The sequence below is a fragment of the Camelus bactrianus genome, chromosome 17, assembly GCF_048773025.1.
Source record: "Camelus bactrianus isolate YW-2024 breed Bactrian camel chromosome 17, ASM4877302v1, whole genome shotgun sequence".
NCBI classification, from domain to species: domain Eukaryota; kingdom Metazoa; phylum Chordata; class Mammalia; order Artiodactyla; family Camelidae; genus Camelus; species Camelus bactrianus.
This window is the reverse complement of record NC_133555.1, coordinates 32,706,980-32,721,799: the sequence shown is the minus strand read 5'-3', so window position 1 is coordinate 32,721,799 and position 14,820 is coordinate 32,706,980. Positions and strand designations below refer to the sequence as shown.

The 14,820-nt window shown below is 42.9% G+C and overlaps 1 protein-coding gene across 3 annotated transcripts in view; it reads right to left on the bottom strand.

The window, feature by feature from the left end:
- Positions 1 to 7: 7 nt before the first annotated feature.
- DCAF1 (DDB1 and CUL4 associated factor 1) overlaps positions 8 to 14,820 on the bottom strand; it is a 67,934-nt gene continuing 53,121 nt past the window's right edge. For 2 of the 3 annotated variants that reach the window (XM_074344791.1, XM_010969110.3), the window contains 2 exons: positions 5,251 to 5,503; positions 8 to 983 (listed from right to left, as the gene is read on the bottom strand). In XM_074344791.1, the coding sequence (XP_074200892.1) occupies positions 925 to 983; positions 5,251 to 5,503 (312 nt within the window). In that variant the 3' untranslated portion in view covers positions 8 to 924. Of the gene's footprint in view, positions 984 to 3,705; positions 3,765 to 5,250; positions 5,504 to 14,820 lie in introns of all 3 variants that reach the window. The other variant, XR_012499994.1, reaches the window with a different exon arrangement.

Genomic DNA, 14,820 nt, shown 5'->3' with positions numbered 1-14,820 from the left:
AAGGCCATAAACAAAGACAGACTTGTAGTTTATTTTGTATTTTTTTTAAATAAATACACTTTACATTAAAGAAAAAGGCTTTTGATTTGTAATTTCCACATTGGGGAGAAAGGGAAGAAAAAAAGATTTTTGAAAAACTGAATCACAAAGAAAAATAGAGGGAGTGAACTTATATCCTAAGTTCCCTCAACTCCACAAAACCAATATCCACAACGACCTTGCTGCCCCCAAACCGAGAAGGCGGGTGAACCTAGGCATTTATTCAGCAAACAAGCAGTGCCTTCCTCCCCACCTCTGGCACCTCTGGAAGGAAAACAAATTATCCTGACAGCATATGAGGCAACAAAACAGGTTAAAAAATCATATATTATATTTATAATAAAATATTCTTAATCCTTATCAATTTAAGAAACCACGATTTTCCTTTTCATTTAAATATGTATGTAAAAATGCCTCTATATTGTTCTTTAGACATCATTTTCTTCCCTTAGAAAATGAAGTGCAGGGACAAGAGACCTGGTGGATATAAGTTCATACCCTCAGTTATAAATGCCTTTTTTTTTTCTTTTTAAGTTTTATAAAAAACTATTTCTTGTTCTTTAAGTAAAGAACATTATACAAAGAAAATATATTGTGAAATAACCCCAGAGACATGTTTTTTTTTCCCTTGAGGAAAGATATGTCCATCCTAGGAGAAGGGGGAAGCAGAATAGGGCCTAACCCCTGCTGTCTTTTTTTTGTGGTTGTTATTGTTTTTAGAAGGACCCTCAAGATTCCAGTGAGACTCTCTAAGCTATAATCCTCTGAATGCAGGGCATGCAGTTCGTTAAAAGAGCCCTGGGAGAAGGGGAAGGGAAGATGTTCTGAATTCATTTGACTCAGTTTCTCGCCTGCCAAGAATCTCTTCCACGTGGTGATGGCTCCTCACTCATTTAGAGATAGAATGATGTCATCTTCCAAATCAGAGTTGTCAGAGCTGTCGGCTGAAAGGTAAGAAAAGGGAGAGACTAGATTATGCACTAGGCTTACAGGAAGCTTTCTGAAGAAGGCACCTACATACACATACATTTATGCCTGAGCAAGGTTAATTACCAGTTTCCAGAAAGAAAACACATCAATTAACTCCTTGGAGCTGGCTCTGGAGAATATACTGTTTTGGCAACGGTGGTTCCCCTGGGACCTCTCGCTTGCTTACCTTTCAGAGGGCCTGGACATGGTGCCCTCTGCTTCCTAGAGGTTCTTCCTCCTGCCTGGAAGGCCCTAAAGGAACCAGGCAAGCCCACGCTAAAGCTTTCACCCATGGTGCTTTGGCTGCAGAGGGGTTGAGGTGATGTGAGCCCATGTAGTCCTTTGGCCTCCAGAGTCCTTCAGGGGTGAGCACAGGCCTGCCTGACCCCTAAGACCACTAAAAAGACAGGCTGGGCCTGAGCAAAGATGAAAGTTCTCTTAAACTCCTCCACCACTCTTCTCAGAAGACCTCATAAAGGCAGAGATACTCAACCGAGGATTCATTCCTCTGCAATTTCTGAATATAATCTGCAGGGAACAAATTCCCTAGAAGGTACAGGCCAGCATGCAGCAATCCCAGAGAGGGAGTGCCTAGGAACACAGGGCTGGAAGCCAGCAGTGGGTAGCTATGACACCCTGGAAGGTGGCACTGTGTCTCTGGCACACAAGGAATCTTCTGCTTGACCCTCTGCCTTCCAGGCAGTGAAGAGACCACATGAACACCTGGAAGGATCCATTAAGGGGTGACACTAAGCAGTAACAGAAAGAACCCTCAAAATGAGGTAGATACACACATCTAGCTGATGGAAATCGGACAGAAACATAGGAGCTAGCTGTAGTATTTGTTGAGCGAAGGTAAAGGGAAGATCTCAGTGCCCATTTGGATCACTCACAGCTCAGGAAACTGAAACAATTTTAACAAGGTCCCCAGGGAAGTGGGAAGACATCCTGAGCTGGAGCCCTGCAAATGCCCACAGGCTCTGAGGTCCCCCTGTGGAGAGGGACAGCCAGTGGTTCCAAAGAACCCCTCATCAGCCCCTTCCCAGATAACCTGAGAGACTCCACTCGAGGAAAGCTGAGGAAGAACTGCGTGTTCCCAAACCTTCATTCACTACAATCTCCTTTAGGAAGAAAACTGGAAGTGGATAAAGTAAAACTAAGAAAAGTAGGGCTGTGATTTAAAAGACAAAAAAAAAAGGCCTGAAAGTAAGCAAAAGAGTTGACTGGGAAAGAAAAAAATTTAAACAAAAAGAAAACAGAAAAAAAAAAAAGATGGCTGGGAAAAACCAGTGTTCCTGGGTCTAACAGGATGCAAGCACAGCCTGACTTCACAGTGAGGAGTGGGGAAAACAGGACGGAGATCAAACTAATACCTGACACAGCCAAACCACAAACTAGGCCTCGTCGGCTTCCTTACTGAAGGACCTCCAGGAGGAAGTGCCAGCAGGGAAGGGGGAGAAGCAGGGGCAGCACCGTGTCCCGGCCCACGGGATTGGGAAGAATCCCCCGGTGCTCATGCGACCTGTGAACCGACAATGCAAGCCCCACCTGCCTAACAGTATGTAACCGTCAGGTGTAGAGCCACTAAGAATTAAGAGTCTTCACAGCTGCATCACATCTAAGGACTAAATGCAGCCGAAGGAGAACACCACCACAATCATCTTTAAGCAAATAACCCGTCAGGCACAGGATTAACAGAACCCTCAGTGGTCAGGCACCGACTCCCCTCCTGGTGGTCAGGTGGCAGGTCACTCCCTCTACCTTCTTTAGCCTTTTCTCATCCTCCAAATGCTGAAGAGACCCAACCCCAGACTCTGGTCGGGACCTCTCCCTCTGAAAGGCCCTGGAGGCAAAGGCAGTTGATGTTACAGTCCCAGCAATGTGCAACCTCTTGCTCTACAACATACAGGCTTTTCAAAGGAGGGCAGAGCAGACAAACAAACACAAAGACCTCAGTGTCAAGGTATTTCTCTTCTGAGGGCCGGGGTTTTGCATCTGAAATCTATCACGTCTCTGTGGGATCCAAGGCTTACGCCAGGTTACATGTGGGGCACATGGGTGTGGTTTTCTATAGTCAACAGTGGCTTTTATCACACACTAAAGGGGCTCCATAAACCCCAAAAGCTTAAGAGCTAACGCTTTAGATGATTAGTGTGAGGCAAATGGTAAACCCAGGGTACAGAGGCTGCCCCCGTCTGCTCCGCTGTGAGCCGCTGTCGGTCTCTACAGGGAAGGAGCAGTGGAGGACGCACGCTGCCACCTCGGTGTCACCACCTCAGTTCTAGCCCCCAAGCTGCCATGTCCTCACACTGTCACCTACAACGGCATTTTCACATAAATATCCCCACCAAGTTAAAGTAACATTTTTACTGCTGACAGAAATGAGAGTTCTCCACATTACCTCTTGGGCTTGAAAGAAGGCATGTCCTAGACTAAACAGTTAAAGGCTGAAGGAGGCAGTAATGCTACAGGCCAAATACAAACTTAGTGGTTTTATATTCAAATTGAGAATGGAAAAAATCAGTGATACTCTTAGGTCAGGGGTACCAGCTGCTTCCCTAAACTACCTTATTACTTGTAATTGAAGGGAAACAGAACTTGTGCCCCACATCACAGATGACAAGAAAGTCCACTAAAACTTTCCCTTTTATTCCCATCAATACTGTCAAGTGTCCCTTGCCCCTTAGTCCCTCTTACCTGGCTCTCTGACCATGGCCAGGGGCAAGGCAAGTCCTCCTCGACTGAATCACCTCAACCTCCAAGTACGAAAAAATGGAAGTTGGCAAACAGCAGACGGGCAGATATAAGGAACTCCCGCCCAGCCCCACAGAGCTTCCTCAAAATACAGCTTTGGCAAGAAAGACAGTCTCCCCTAAGCCAACTGCCTTCAATCTTTGAGCGCTAGAATCATGTATAAGGTTCATCCCAAAGAAAATGGATTCAGGTCACTGGGGACTAGGAGAATCTCTTATATATGTGTTTAAATATATACAGCTAACTGCCCTCTCCTCCTACCACACAAACTCCCATCCCGGCCCTCCCCCCTGCCACCAAACAAGCAATTACAAAAACCAAGCGTCTGCTCTGAAGAGGCCTGGCGTGTGCTGGGCCTAGGCCAGCACAATGAAACTCTGTACCTGTGCTGTTCAGTGTGGTAGCCACGTGTTGCTACTGAGCACTTGAAATGTGGACATGAAAATGAGGAAATGAACTTTTAACTGAATTAAAATTTTAATGGCCACAGGTAGGTAGTGGCTACCATGTTATGCATAACACCTCCCGTGGCTGTGAGAACGCTAGCCAGGTTAGCTACATGAAAAACGGGTGGTCATCACAGGGAGGGTTCCCCCGTCAGGCAGGGCAGCGCTAGGAAGAACCAGAGCCTGAGCAAGCAGGAATCTGTCAGCAGTGCCACATGTCACAGTGATGAGGCCAAATCTGCCCTCAAACAGAGCACAGCACAGAGCTTGCAGGCTCTTAGAACTACCAGCTGGTTTACCCAGGACCCGTTAGTAAAGTCAGGGGGCAACTTGACTTCAGAAAGCTATTCTAATGGGAAAGTACTAGAAAAATTGGAGCTTGTTCTTCATAACTTGGAACAAGAAAGGGGGAAAAAAAGGAACAATACAGAAGCCAAAGAAAAACATTTGTCCCCTGGTCCTTAAGAGGGATTAGGCAAAAGCAGACAGGAAAGGGCTCGCCACAAGAGCGCTGTTATTTCTTTATAACTTTAGAAAGGAGAAAGTAGAGAACCCCCACGAGCAGCTGTGTCTGACGATGTCTGATGTTCTGCCTCTTGGGAGAATGACACTGTGGCCTTTCATTCTAAGGCTAATCCTCTGAAGCAGGGGTTGACAAACTATAGTCTGGGCCAAACAAAACCTGCCACCTATTTTTGTAAATAGAATTTTATTAGAACACAGCCACATCATTAATTTATGTCTTGTTTCTGGCTGCTCTCACACAACAGCAGAGCTGAGGAGCTGCAACACAAAACCAAAAATATTTACTGTCCAGCCTTTATAAAAGAAGTTTGTCAACCCCTGTTTTAAAGATAAAAGATAGCAGCTATTTGGTTACACAGTCATCATGACAGGAGTGCAGAAGATCAGAGATGTGAAACTGCTCTTCCTCGTAGGGCACAGAGCCCCAGCACGGCTTGCCCTCTGGGCTGGGCTGACACAGGGAAGGGACCTTTCCCTGGGTACCAAGGCTCAGCCTCACGGTCAGCCCTAGACTTACTGTCCCCCAGGATCAGTTCCACTTCCTCGTCTGCATCAGAGTCTTCATCCTCCCCGTCCTCTCCCTCCTCTAGCAGGTTTGCTAGTTCCTCGTCAGAGGGAGAAAAGTCATTGTCCCCATCCTCCCCTGCATTCTCGTTGTTGTCATCCTCCTCCAACTCCGCCTCCAGCAACTGGTCAGTGTCAAGCTCATCTAGATCATCAGTGTCGTCGTCATCTTCATCATCATCTTCTTCCTCCTGTTCTTCCTCTTCCTGGTAAGAGAGCATGAGGCCCATTAGGACAAACACAGGCCCAGCCCATGTAGGCCACATGGGGAGTCTCTCCCTCCTTCCCAAAGGGGAGGAAGCTGTCAGCAGAGAGTGGTGATCTAGCTTAGCACCGACTTCATGGGCCAGCTAGTCGTGCCAATAAAGGGTAAGACAGGCACATACATGTCCCCCAAGACACTCAGAGCATTCCTCAGACAAGGATTACCGGTCACTCCACAAAGGCATTACCGGTCACGCGGCCCTCATCCAAGGAAACAGACAACTCACTTCACAGAAGTCTCTGCCATCAATATTCTGTGTTCCTAACTAACTAATAATGAACCTAAAAGGGCTCCTTCTCTCCTGCATCAACCAAACCAAATGAAATCAGTTGAGGCACTGGAACAAAAACTTCCACCTGGGATCTAAAAACAAATGCTTTAAGACAACAGAGGAAGCGGAGTGGTAGAGTGCACGCTTCGCATGCACAAGGCCATGGGTTCAATCCCCAATACCTCCATTAACTGAAAATAGAAAAGAAAGAACACAGCTGCTGAGTCATCAAATTCTTGTCCTTGCATGGATGTCAGTAAGCCCCTAACAGTGCTATCACAAGTGTCCAGTGATCTGAACGTCCAACAGAATAGACTTACAATATAGAACACTAACATAAGACACACACAAAGTATGCCAGAGAAACTGTCCATCCTTCCATTCTTAACAGATCTTCCCAAAGGTAGGAAAACTCACTAGAAAACTAATGAAATACTTGGCTCTGGGTACCCTAGGCTTTGCAAATGATATTTTGGCATCTGCCAGATTTCAATTTTGCACTAAAATCCAAACTGTTTCCCTACAAGCAAGAGAGGACACAAAGACACCTCTGCTTTGATAAGGATGACAAGTGTTCCCAAGTAAATGTGACCAATCCTTCTGCTCAAACATCAACTATCAGCACTGCCAGGAGCAAAATGATTCTAATTTCTGCAATAATAAAATATAAAATGCGTTTAACGCATGAGCCTAATGAAAGCCAAGACAGAACAAGCCCTACATCAGCAGAAGAAATATTTTTAAAACATTTTTTAAAGTGCTGCTGCATGCCAATCACTTAAAAACCAAACATCCCGTGCTCATCCAGCCACTGGTGCTCACTAGCTGTGAAGTAAACGAGGCTCACAGTCAGCAGAGCAGCTCTGCTTTATGAACTTTTGGTAATTTGGAACCACCATTTAGAGACTTTTTGATACACTGTTTGACCCACTGATTTAGACTTTTCAACAATTTCTGGCAGCTATGTAGAAAAACTGACCCCGTTAAATACCCACTAATTCTAATGCCTGTGCAAATATGTGTATGGTCTATACCAGAGTGGGTGTGCGCTGTGTGTACACGCGCACCCGTGATGACCTGAGAGCAATGTTCCACAGCCTTGCCACACGTCACCTCCATGGGGACAGCTGCTAAGCACTCGCCCACTGGAAAGGAACTAAGACTGCTTGGAGGCAGTAAAAATGAGCTGAGGCACAGACAAGCTTCTGGCCCCTACAAGCACATCAGCTCATACAAATAACTGGGAACGGAGAGAGGGATCAAAATTTAAGGAAATAATTCAAAGCGTTTACCAGATTACAACTTTTGCCTCTTTTTTCCAGGCACATTTTCATGGCCTTGACCAAAATTAGTTCTAATCCATGAATAAAGGTACCACAGTTAAAAACAAGCACATTAAGGAAGAGAGTCCCCAGGGCCCTGTGTTTCCTGAGCCTCTGTGGAAGAGAGTAATTACATTTAAAACTGAAGACAGTGTTAACTGTTTTCATTTTGAAGTTAACTTAATACATAGTTACTGAGATGCACATTCATCACTGTTGTCAGAGTCCAGGCCAGGAGAAAATGCTCGGGCTTTGGGATCCAACAAGCCTGGGTTACAATCTTGGCTCTGCTAAGTACATGTTGTGTGAACTTGGGCAATTTACATAAATTTTCAGTGTCTAAGGATGGCGTAACTTTGAAAAGCCCACATCTGAGTGGGTATGTAAAAGGTTAAGCTGTTCAAATAAGCAAATTTAAGGAAGATCAATCTTCATTTCTGAAAATATCAAAAGCTTAGCTGACCCAGGAGAACTGAGGAAAAGCTCCCAAATCAAGAGCAATCAGTGAAAATAGGTCAACCAAGGTCTAAGCTTTGGACTACAGACACCATTCCAAATTCTTCCAAGAATCTACAAACCCAACCTTTACTCCATCTTGTAGAAATAGTCTGTATTTATTCATCCCAGAAGGCCATGAGGACATATGTGACCATCCCAGGAGAAGGGAAATGAATACGAAGGGGGAGATCTACCTGAATTTCAAATAAAACACATCACTTCATCATTTATACTCTGTATTTAATGACCAATGGTTTAACATGTATTTTGTTACACATGAATATGGCTATAAACTCACTTTCCTAATTTTAAATCTGAAACCTGGATCATAAAACAGAGGCTCACAAGATATGTCCAAAATGCTGTGGTAGAATCTAATCCTGTGGCTGAACCCCAAAAAAGTCTAGGAAGCAATTTTAAGAGCATTTTTTGCAGGTTTAAGTACTGGTTGGTAACATGAGCCTCTCTTCTTCCTATCTAGACAATAAAACTTCCAGTGATGAGTGGTCAAAAAAGTGATCCAAAAAACTTAAAAGGATTATTTAATGAAAAAAGCAAATTTTGCTAGAATCCTGACTCAACTCCATTAACACTTAGATGAGGTTTTGGACCTAGGAATATCATTTTTTTAATTCTCTAAGACTGCTATTTTAGGGCTTAGAAACAGAGGAATTTAGGGCCAGGCTGTTTTAAACTACTAATAAATTTTCCTAAACAAAGAATTCCAAAACTCTTCCCTTCTCGGTTCCACCTTAAGTCGATTTCATGGTTACCGAAAGCCCAAACCCATGCAGATAAACCAACCCATTCCCCTCCTGTACAGAGACCAGGTCAACTGACAGGAGCTCACTCAGCTGCCCTCTGCTCCCCTCTCCACATCTAAACATGACTTGAACCCTAGTCTGAGGAAGAAGCAAGACTTCCACTCCCACTCTGACCTCAGTCTGTCCCAGGATCTTATAACCACAGCTGCATCTCTCTTACCCTCACTCCCTCACACTTGTCTCCACTGGCTTCTCACCTTCTCTGAAGATTTAGCTTCTCCAAACCTAACAACGTCTCAATTTACACAGGTTTCAAACTCCTTCCATCTATGGACTTTTGAAAAAGGTGACCTGAACGCTATGCCTGGCCTCCAGGTCTTCAGCTGCCACTTGCTCTCTCATCTACTCACTCAGTCTTCTCTTTAACTCTCAACAGTCCAGCTCCTGCCCACACCCCTCCCACAGTGCAGCAGTTAACGGTGTGTGCTCTGGAGGCAGACTGTCTCTGCAGAATCCAAACTCTACAGACACTACAATTGACTGTGAGGCAACAGACTTAGCCTCATAAGGTTGTTATTAGGATTTACAGGGGGAAAAAATGTATGCATGTATGTATATAATCTCTTTGGAAAGTGCCTGACTCATATGAAGTGACCAGTTAGTCTGTTGTTCTGTTATAATAACTAGAACCTTCATAAAGGAATACGAAGGCCTGAATGGCCAACCACGGAGCTTCTCTACAGTGACTGACTAACCAATCCTGGCCTCTACACTGGGCTGCTGATCTTTATCTGGTCCCTTCCAGATTTCCTAGGCACAGAGGTTCCTACAACTTAAAATTTATTTCTGCCTTCACATCTCCTCCAATTCATAAATCCTGAAGTCTCATTAGAAAGCTCTCATCTGTACCACAGAAATTTAAAATCCCTTAATGCTAAAACTGAATTAAAAGCACCCCTAAACCTAGCACCTTTCCACACTTTGCCCAGTTACCAGGTGAAAATCTCAAGCACCTTTCACTTCTCCCACTTCTGTGGCTTCATATCCAGTTTACTACCTCCCACAGACCTGGGGCCCCGGTACTCCCTCGCACTGCACTCACCACCTGCCTCCGCCCCCCTCCTGTCCATCCGCAGTCTCTCCAGCCCTCACGGTCTTATCCCCACATCAAAAGCCTCAGGAGCTCCAAAACGCTGCCCATGTTACAGAATGACAACAGAAGCAAAGACTATTTACTAAACATCTATTTAATGCTAACCTCTCTAAAATCTCAACTGCTTGTTAAAGGAGATGATTTAATTAAATGAGTGGCTCCTACTCAGAATCACCTGAGAAAGCTTTCTAAAATACACATGCCTCAATCTCACCCAGGGTCCAGGCCGATGGAACCAATCTCTACAAATGAAGCTCCCACAAGCCACCCTGTGCCCAGCAAGTCTATCCGGGCTATTTTTCCAACAGCATTTGCTTACTTCACGTCTCATGTCACATTTTGTAATTCTCACAATGTCTAACTTTTTCATTATTATAATATTTGTCAGCAGTGATCTTTGATGACTCATTGTAAGCTCAGATGATGGTTAGCACTTTTTCAGCAATATTTTTAAATTAAGGTATATACGTTTTTTTAAGACATAATGCACACCTAGACCACAACACAGTGTAAACATGACTTTTATATGCACTGGGAAACCAAACAAAATTCTTATGACTCACTTTACTGCAATATCCACTTTCATGCAGTGGTCTGGAACTGAACCCACATTATCTCCAAGGTATTCCTGTGTAAGTACTATGATTGACCTTCCCTCCTATATCAAAATGCCTTGCTCTCTAGGAGTTAATTTGATTTTTTAAATTAGTGCAGCATTTGTTTCTAGACCATTCGACATTCTTCTTGAATACATGTCTATTTTTCAAGAGAAATAGCTTTTAGCCTATACTGCCTTCAAAAAAATAACCAATCTTTTGGAAAACCAAACCTCTGGTCACACTTTAAGAACGGTTAATCTAAAAACCAGGATAGCTTTTTTAAAAATGCAATTAAAACCAAAGCCTACTGTCTTGACATTTCACCACGTCATATCTGCAAAATTTAAACTCCTGCTTCTCCTTTTGATACCTGTTCCTGGTGTTAACTATCCTTAAAAGCTACAGATTCACCTCAGGGTCATAAATGCTTGTGTTTTTCTCTCTTTGCCAGCAGAATATAACTCACATATATTTTAAATATTTTAGGGGGTGGAAAGCCTTTGAGGAGTCACTGACCAAGCTTTACAGCAGGTGTGTCATCAGTAAAGGCACTCAGCATATGCTTCTAGGCAGCGGAGAACACACAGGAAGCACAGCACAGTGCGTCCCGGATTCCAAAATGGAGTGGCGAAAAGAAAGCATTCTTCCCTTGTGTTTTTTGTTTTTTTTAAAGAAATTTAAGATTAATATAATTAGTTGAAATGTACTGCCTATTCAAAATCTAGGAATGCTGACCAATTACTAACCTTTGGTTTTTATAATTTTCCTAAAAGCCAACATCTAGTTGATTGAATTTATTTTTTTTAAAACAATACAGATACAAAATTCCAATGGATGTTAGGACCTTTGATAAGTGACTGACTTATCTCTGCTTTCATCAAATGCCTCAAGGCTAGTAGACTAGCAGCCTCAGGTATGGCTGTCAAATACACTGTACTACGTTTTCATTCAACAATACTGTGGTACAGTTCATCCTTTCTTCTTAATCTCTAAACTTATTTAAACATAAGGCCAAAAGACAACCATTTTTACTGTACATACATTATATCTCAATAAAGCTCTTTCAATAAATAAATATCAACCATTTATATAGGCACTTTATGCTAAACTATTTTATCAGATAGCAGCTGACCATTCAGGCTTCTGACTTTATTTTGCTAAAGTGAAAAGGCAAATTCAAAGGTGTCAGTCACAGGTGCCTACATCCCTGAGCCATGTAAGTCATACCTAGAACATCTGAGAAGACCTGAGAGCAGGTACCTGGACTAGGACAAAACTTTGAATAGCAAATGACTCATGAAAATGAAGTCTCCAGTTTTAAAATCAGGTGAAGCAAACAAAGGGAAGAGAGTTTAAAAAAAAAAAATCAAGGTGAAACAGGGAAGAGGGAGTGAGGAGAAATCTGATGGAGACAGAAAATGTAGCGAAACACTACTGCAGCAAAATACTAGGACACGTGAATCAACAGAATTAAGGTTAAAAATTCTTAAATTGCTTAAACAGATACGGTATTATTCCATTTAAACATCCCTAAATAAAAATCAAAACCTCAAGCTTAAGGGTAAAAACAGTTCTCTAATGGATGTCCTTCAAACATGACGTGCACTAGCTGATGCATAAGGTTCGTGGTATCAGTATGTAATGCAATGCGCCTTGCTCCTAAGAAATCCAGAAGCAATGCTTCACACACATTGCCACCTACAGACATCTAGTCCTCTCCCAGCTGGAAAACTTTCAGGCTCTTCCAGACAATGAGCCCTGGCCACTAGTCAGGGCCCTCTTTGAGTCTGCCCCTCTTCACCTTGGCTGTCTATGCCATGACAGCCTCTATTTTTCCTTCCTGCACCATAGTCAGAAATCCTAAAAACCAGCCGACACCTCTGTCTAATATCTTTCTCCCTTAACCTCTCAAAATGAAAGTTTAACAGAATCACAGAAGAAGATTGAATCAGCCTCTTCTCTGACCCAAGCCTCCCTGGAGAGGATGGAATGAGAAGAGAGGAACACTGACTTGTTCCTTTATAGTGGTCTCTTGCTTCCACAGCCAGCTACCCAAGATTCACTTCTCATCCATCACTCTACATTTGCCAGAAGAATGAGACCAGCCCAAAGAATAACCCCCCAGCATCCAAATATCTAGCTTCTCTTTTCTTGACCTCCTCCTCAAAGACAGACACTGGGTATTACATGGACCCAGGTGACAGTTTCCAGAGAAGACTACTTCCCACTGCTTTGTGAACTGCAAGGATGTGGGAGAGTAGGGATAAAGATAAATAAACCCAGTTTTTGCTTCAGACTTATAGTTCAACATGTAACATCCAAGAAGCTTGAGACAAAACTAGTACCTTGTAGTGATCTATAGTGACAGGTGTAGTGATGCATGAACCAAGGAGAACAGACAGTCTGCAGCCACCTATACCACTGTAATATACCAACAAACAGCTTAACAACATCACCATCTACATCTACTCAAGGATAAACTACATCCTGATTTATGACAGCTAAAGTGGAAAAGAGAATGCATAAAGTGAAGGTGGTGTCTAAGGAAGCAAAAGGCTACAAGAATAAAAGAACAGACACTACCAAGAAACTGACCCAAAGCAATCACACGACATTTGGAGGATCTTAAACCACTTGCAAGCTCTGGTACCAAGAAAGACTAGCAACACGTTCAAGTTAAACACTACAGCACTCAAGAAAACATGAAGATCCACATCACAAATAAATCAAAGATCTCAAGTATTCATCTGAAGACCTCTCCCGTTCACACATATCTCATAACTCGTGAAGTTTAAACGCTGCAGGCTCCTCTCACCCGTGAAACCAAGACTGAGACCCCTACAGCCACACAGCTGGAATGCATTAAAGGAAATCCTTTCTATAAGAGGGATTTCCTGGCTGCATTTGGTGAAGTGGTTTAAACTCTGGATCCTAACTGTCCTCTATAATAAACATGGTTTTTAAAAAACAATGGTACTTGTTCTGGGTTCTAGGCAGGTAAGAAGCTGGAGTCATCACTCCACCCTAACAAGTAAAAAGCTGAACGAACTAAAACATCATTAACCTTAGATTTGACAAAGAGGTGGGGTGACAGGGTAACCACTGCCTCCCAAATCGGAGAGACCAACATGCAAATGCAGACAACTACAACTTGCTAGAGCATAAACCCAGAAGAACAAACCTCCACAGGAACCAGTGCCAACATAGGAAAACCTAAACTGTAACTGACCAATGGCTGGAGACAATTCTGAGGAAAGTCTGAGAGAGAAACTTCCAGGGGACCCAGTCATCAGGGCCCCACACTTTTGTGAGTTTTACTACCAGGAACTTGACCGAGTTCTCATGGTGAATATTGGAGAAAAATCCCCTGTGCTTCTGGCAGGGGGAAGGAAAAGGTAACATGTATTTTGAAATGTATCAGAGCATTCTGTTCCTAACAAGGCCTACACTCAGGAGAAACTATTTAACAAGAGCCTAATCTGCTGAGATTTTATCAGAGCCTAACTGACCTGAGGGAAGGGAAATACCCATCTCCAGCCCACTCTAGCCATCCTGTCCTACCGAAAAAGGATGGAAGAAACTGAGAAGCATGTGTGAAGTTCACAGGACAGAGGTACAGACTCACTGAAAGACTGAGACCCACTTAGAGGACTATAAAATGCTTCCACTTCCCCAACACCTTACCACATTACTAGGCCTACAACAGTTCCTTTTATCCAGCACATCATATCCAGTTGTCAAGAAAAATTACAAGACATACTAAAAGGGGAAAAAACACAGTTTGAAGAGTCAAAGTAAGGATCAGATCCAGACTCAGATATGGGAGGGATTATCAGACTGGAAATTTAAAACACCTATGATGAAGATGCTAAGGGCTCCCTCATAGATAAAGCAGACAGCATACAAGAAGAGACAGGCAATGGAAGCAGAGAGCTGGAAATTCTAGAAAGAACCAAAAAGAAATGTTACCAATCAAAAATACCATAATAGAAATGAAGAGTGCTTTTGACGGGCTTTATTAGTAGACTGGACACTGCTAGGGAAAGAATCTGAGCTTGAGGATATCTCAATATATACCACCACAACCAAAAAGCAAAGAGAACGAAGACTGAAGACACAGAACAACATCCAATATCAACTGTGGTATAACTACAAAAGGTGTAACATACATGTAATGGGATTCTAGAAGGAGAAGGAAAAAAAGGAACAGAAAAAAGTATTTGAAATAATAATGACTGAAAATATCCCCCAAATTAATGTCAAACACCAAATCACAGATCCAGGAAGCTCTGAGGACACTGAGCAAGATAAATGTCCCCCAAACTCATACCTAGTCACATAATTTTCAAACTACAGAAAATCAAAGATAAGGAAAAAATCCTAAAGAAGCCAGAGTGGGGAAAACACCTTACCTATAACAGAACAAAGAAAAAAATTACATTCCACGTCTCCTCAGAAACTATGAAAGCAAGAAAAGGGTGGAGAGGAATATTTTAAATGTTGAGAGACAAAAACTACTAACCTATAATTCTGTGCCCTATAAAAGTATCCTTCAACAAGGATACTTGAAGGAGAACAAGTTTATACTGTAGAGCACAGGGAACTATATTCAGCATCTTGTAGTAACTTATGGTGAAAAAGAATATAAAAA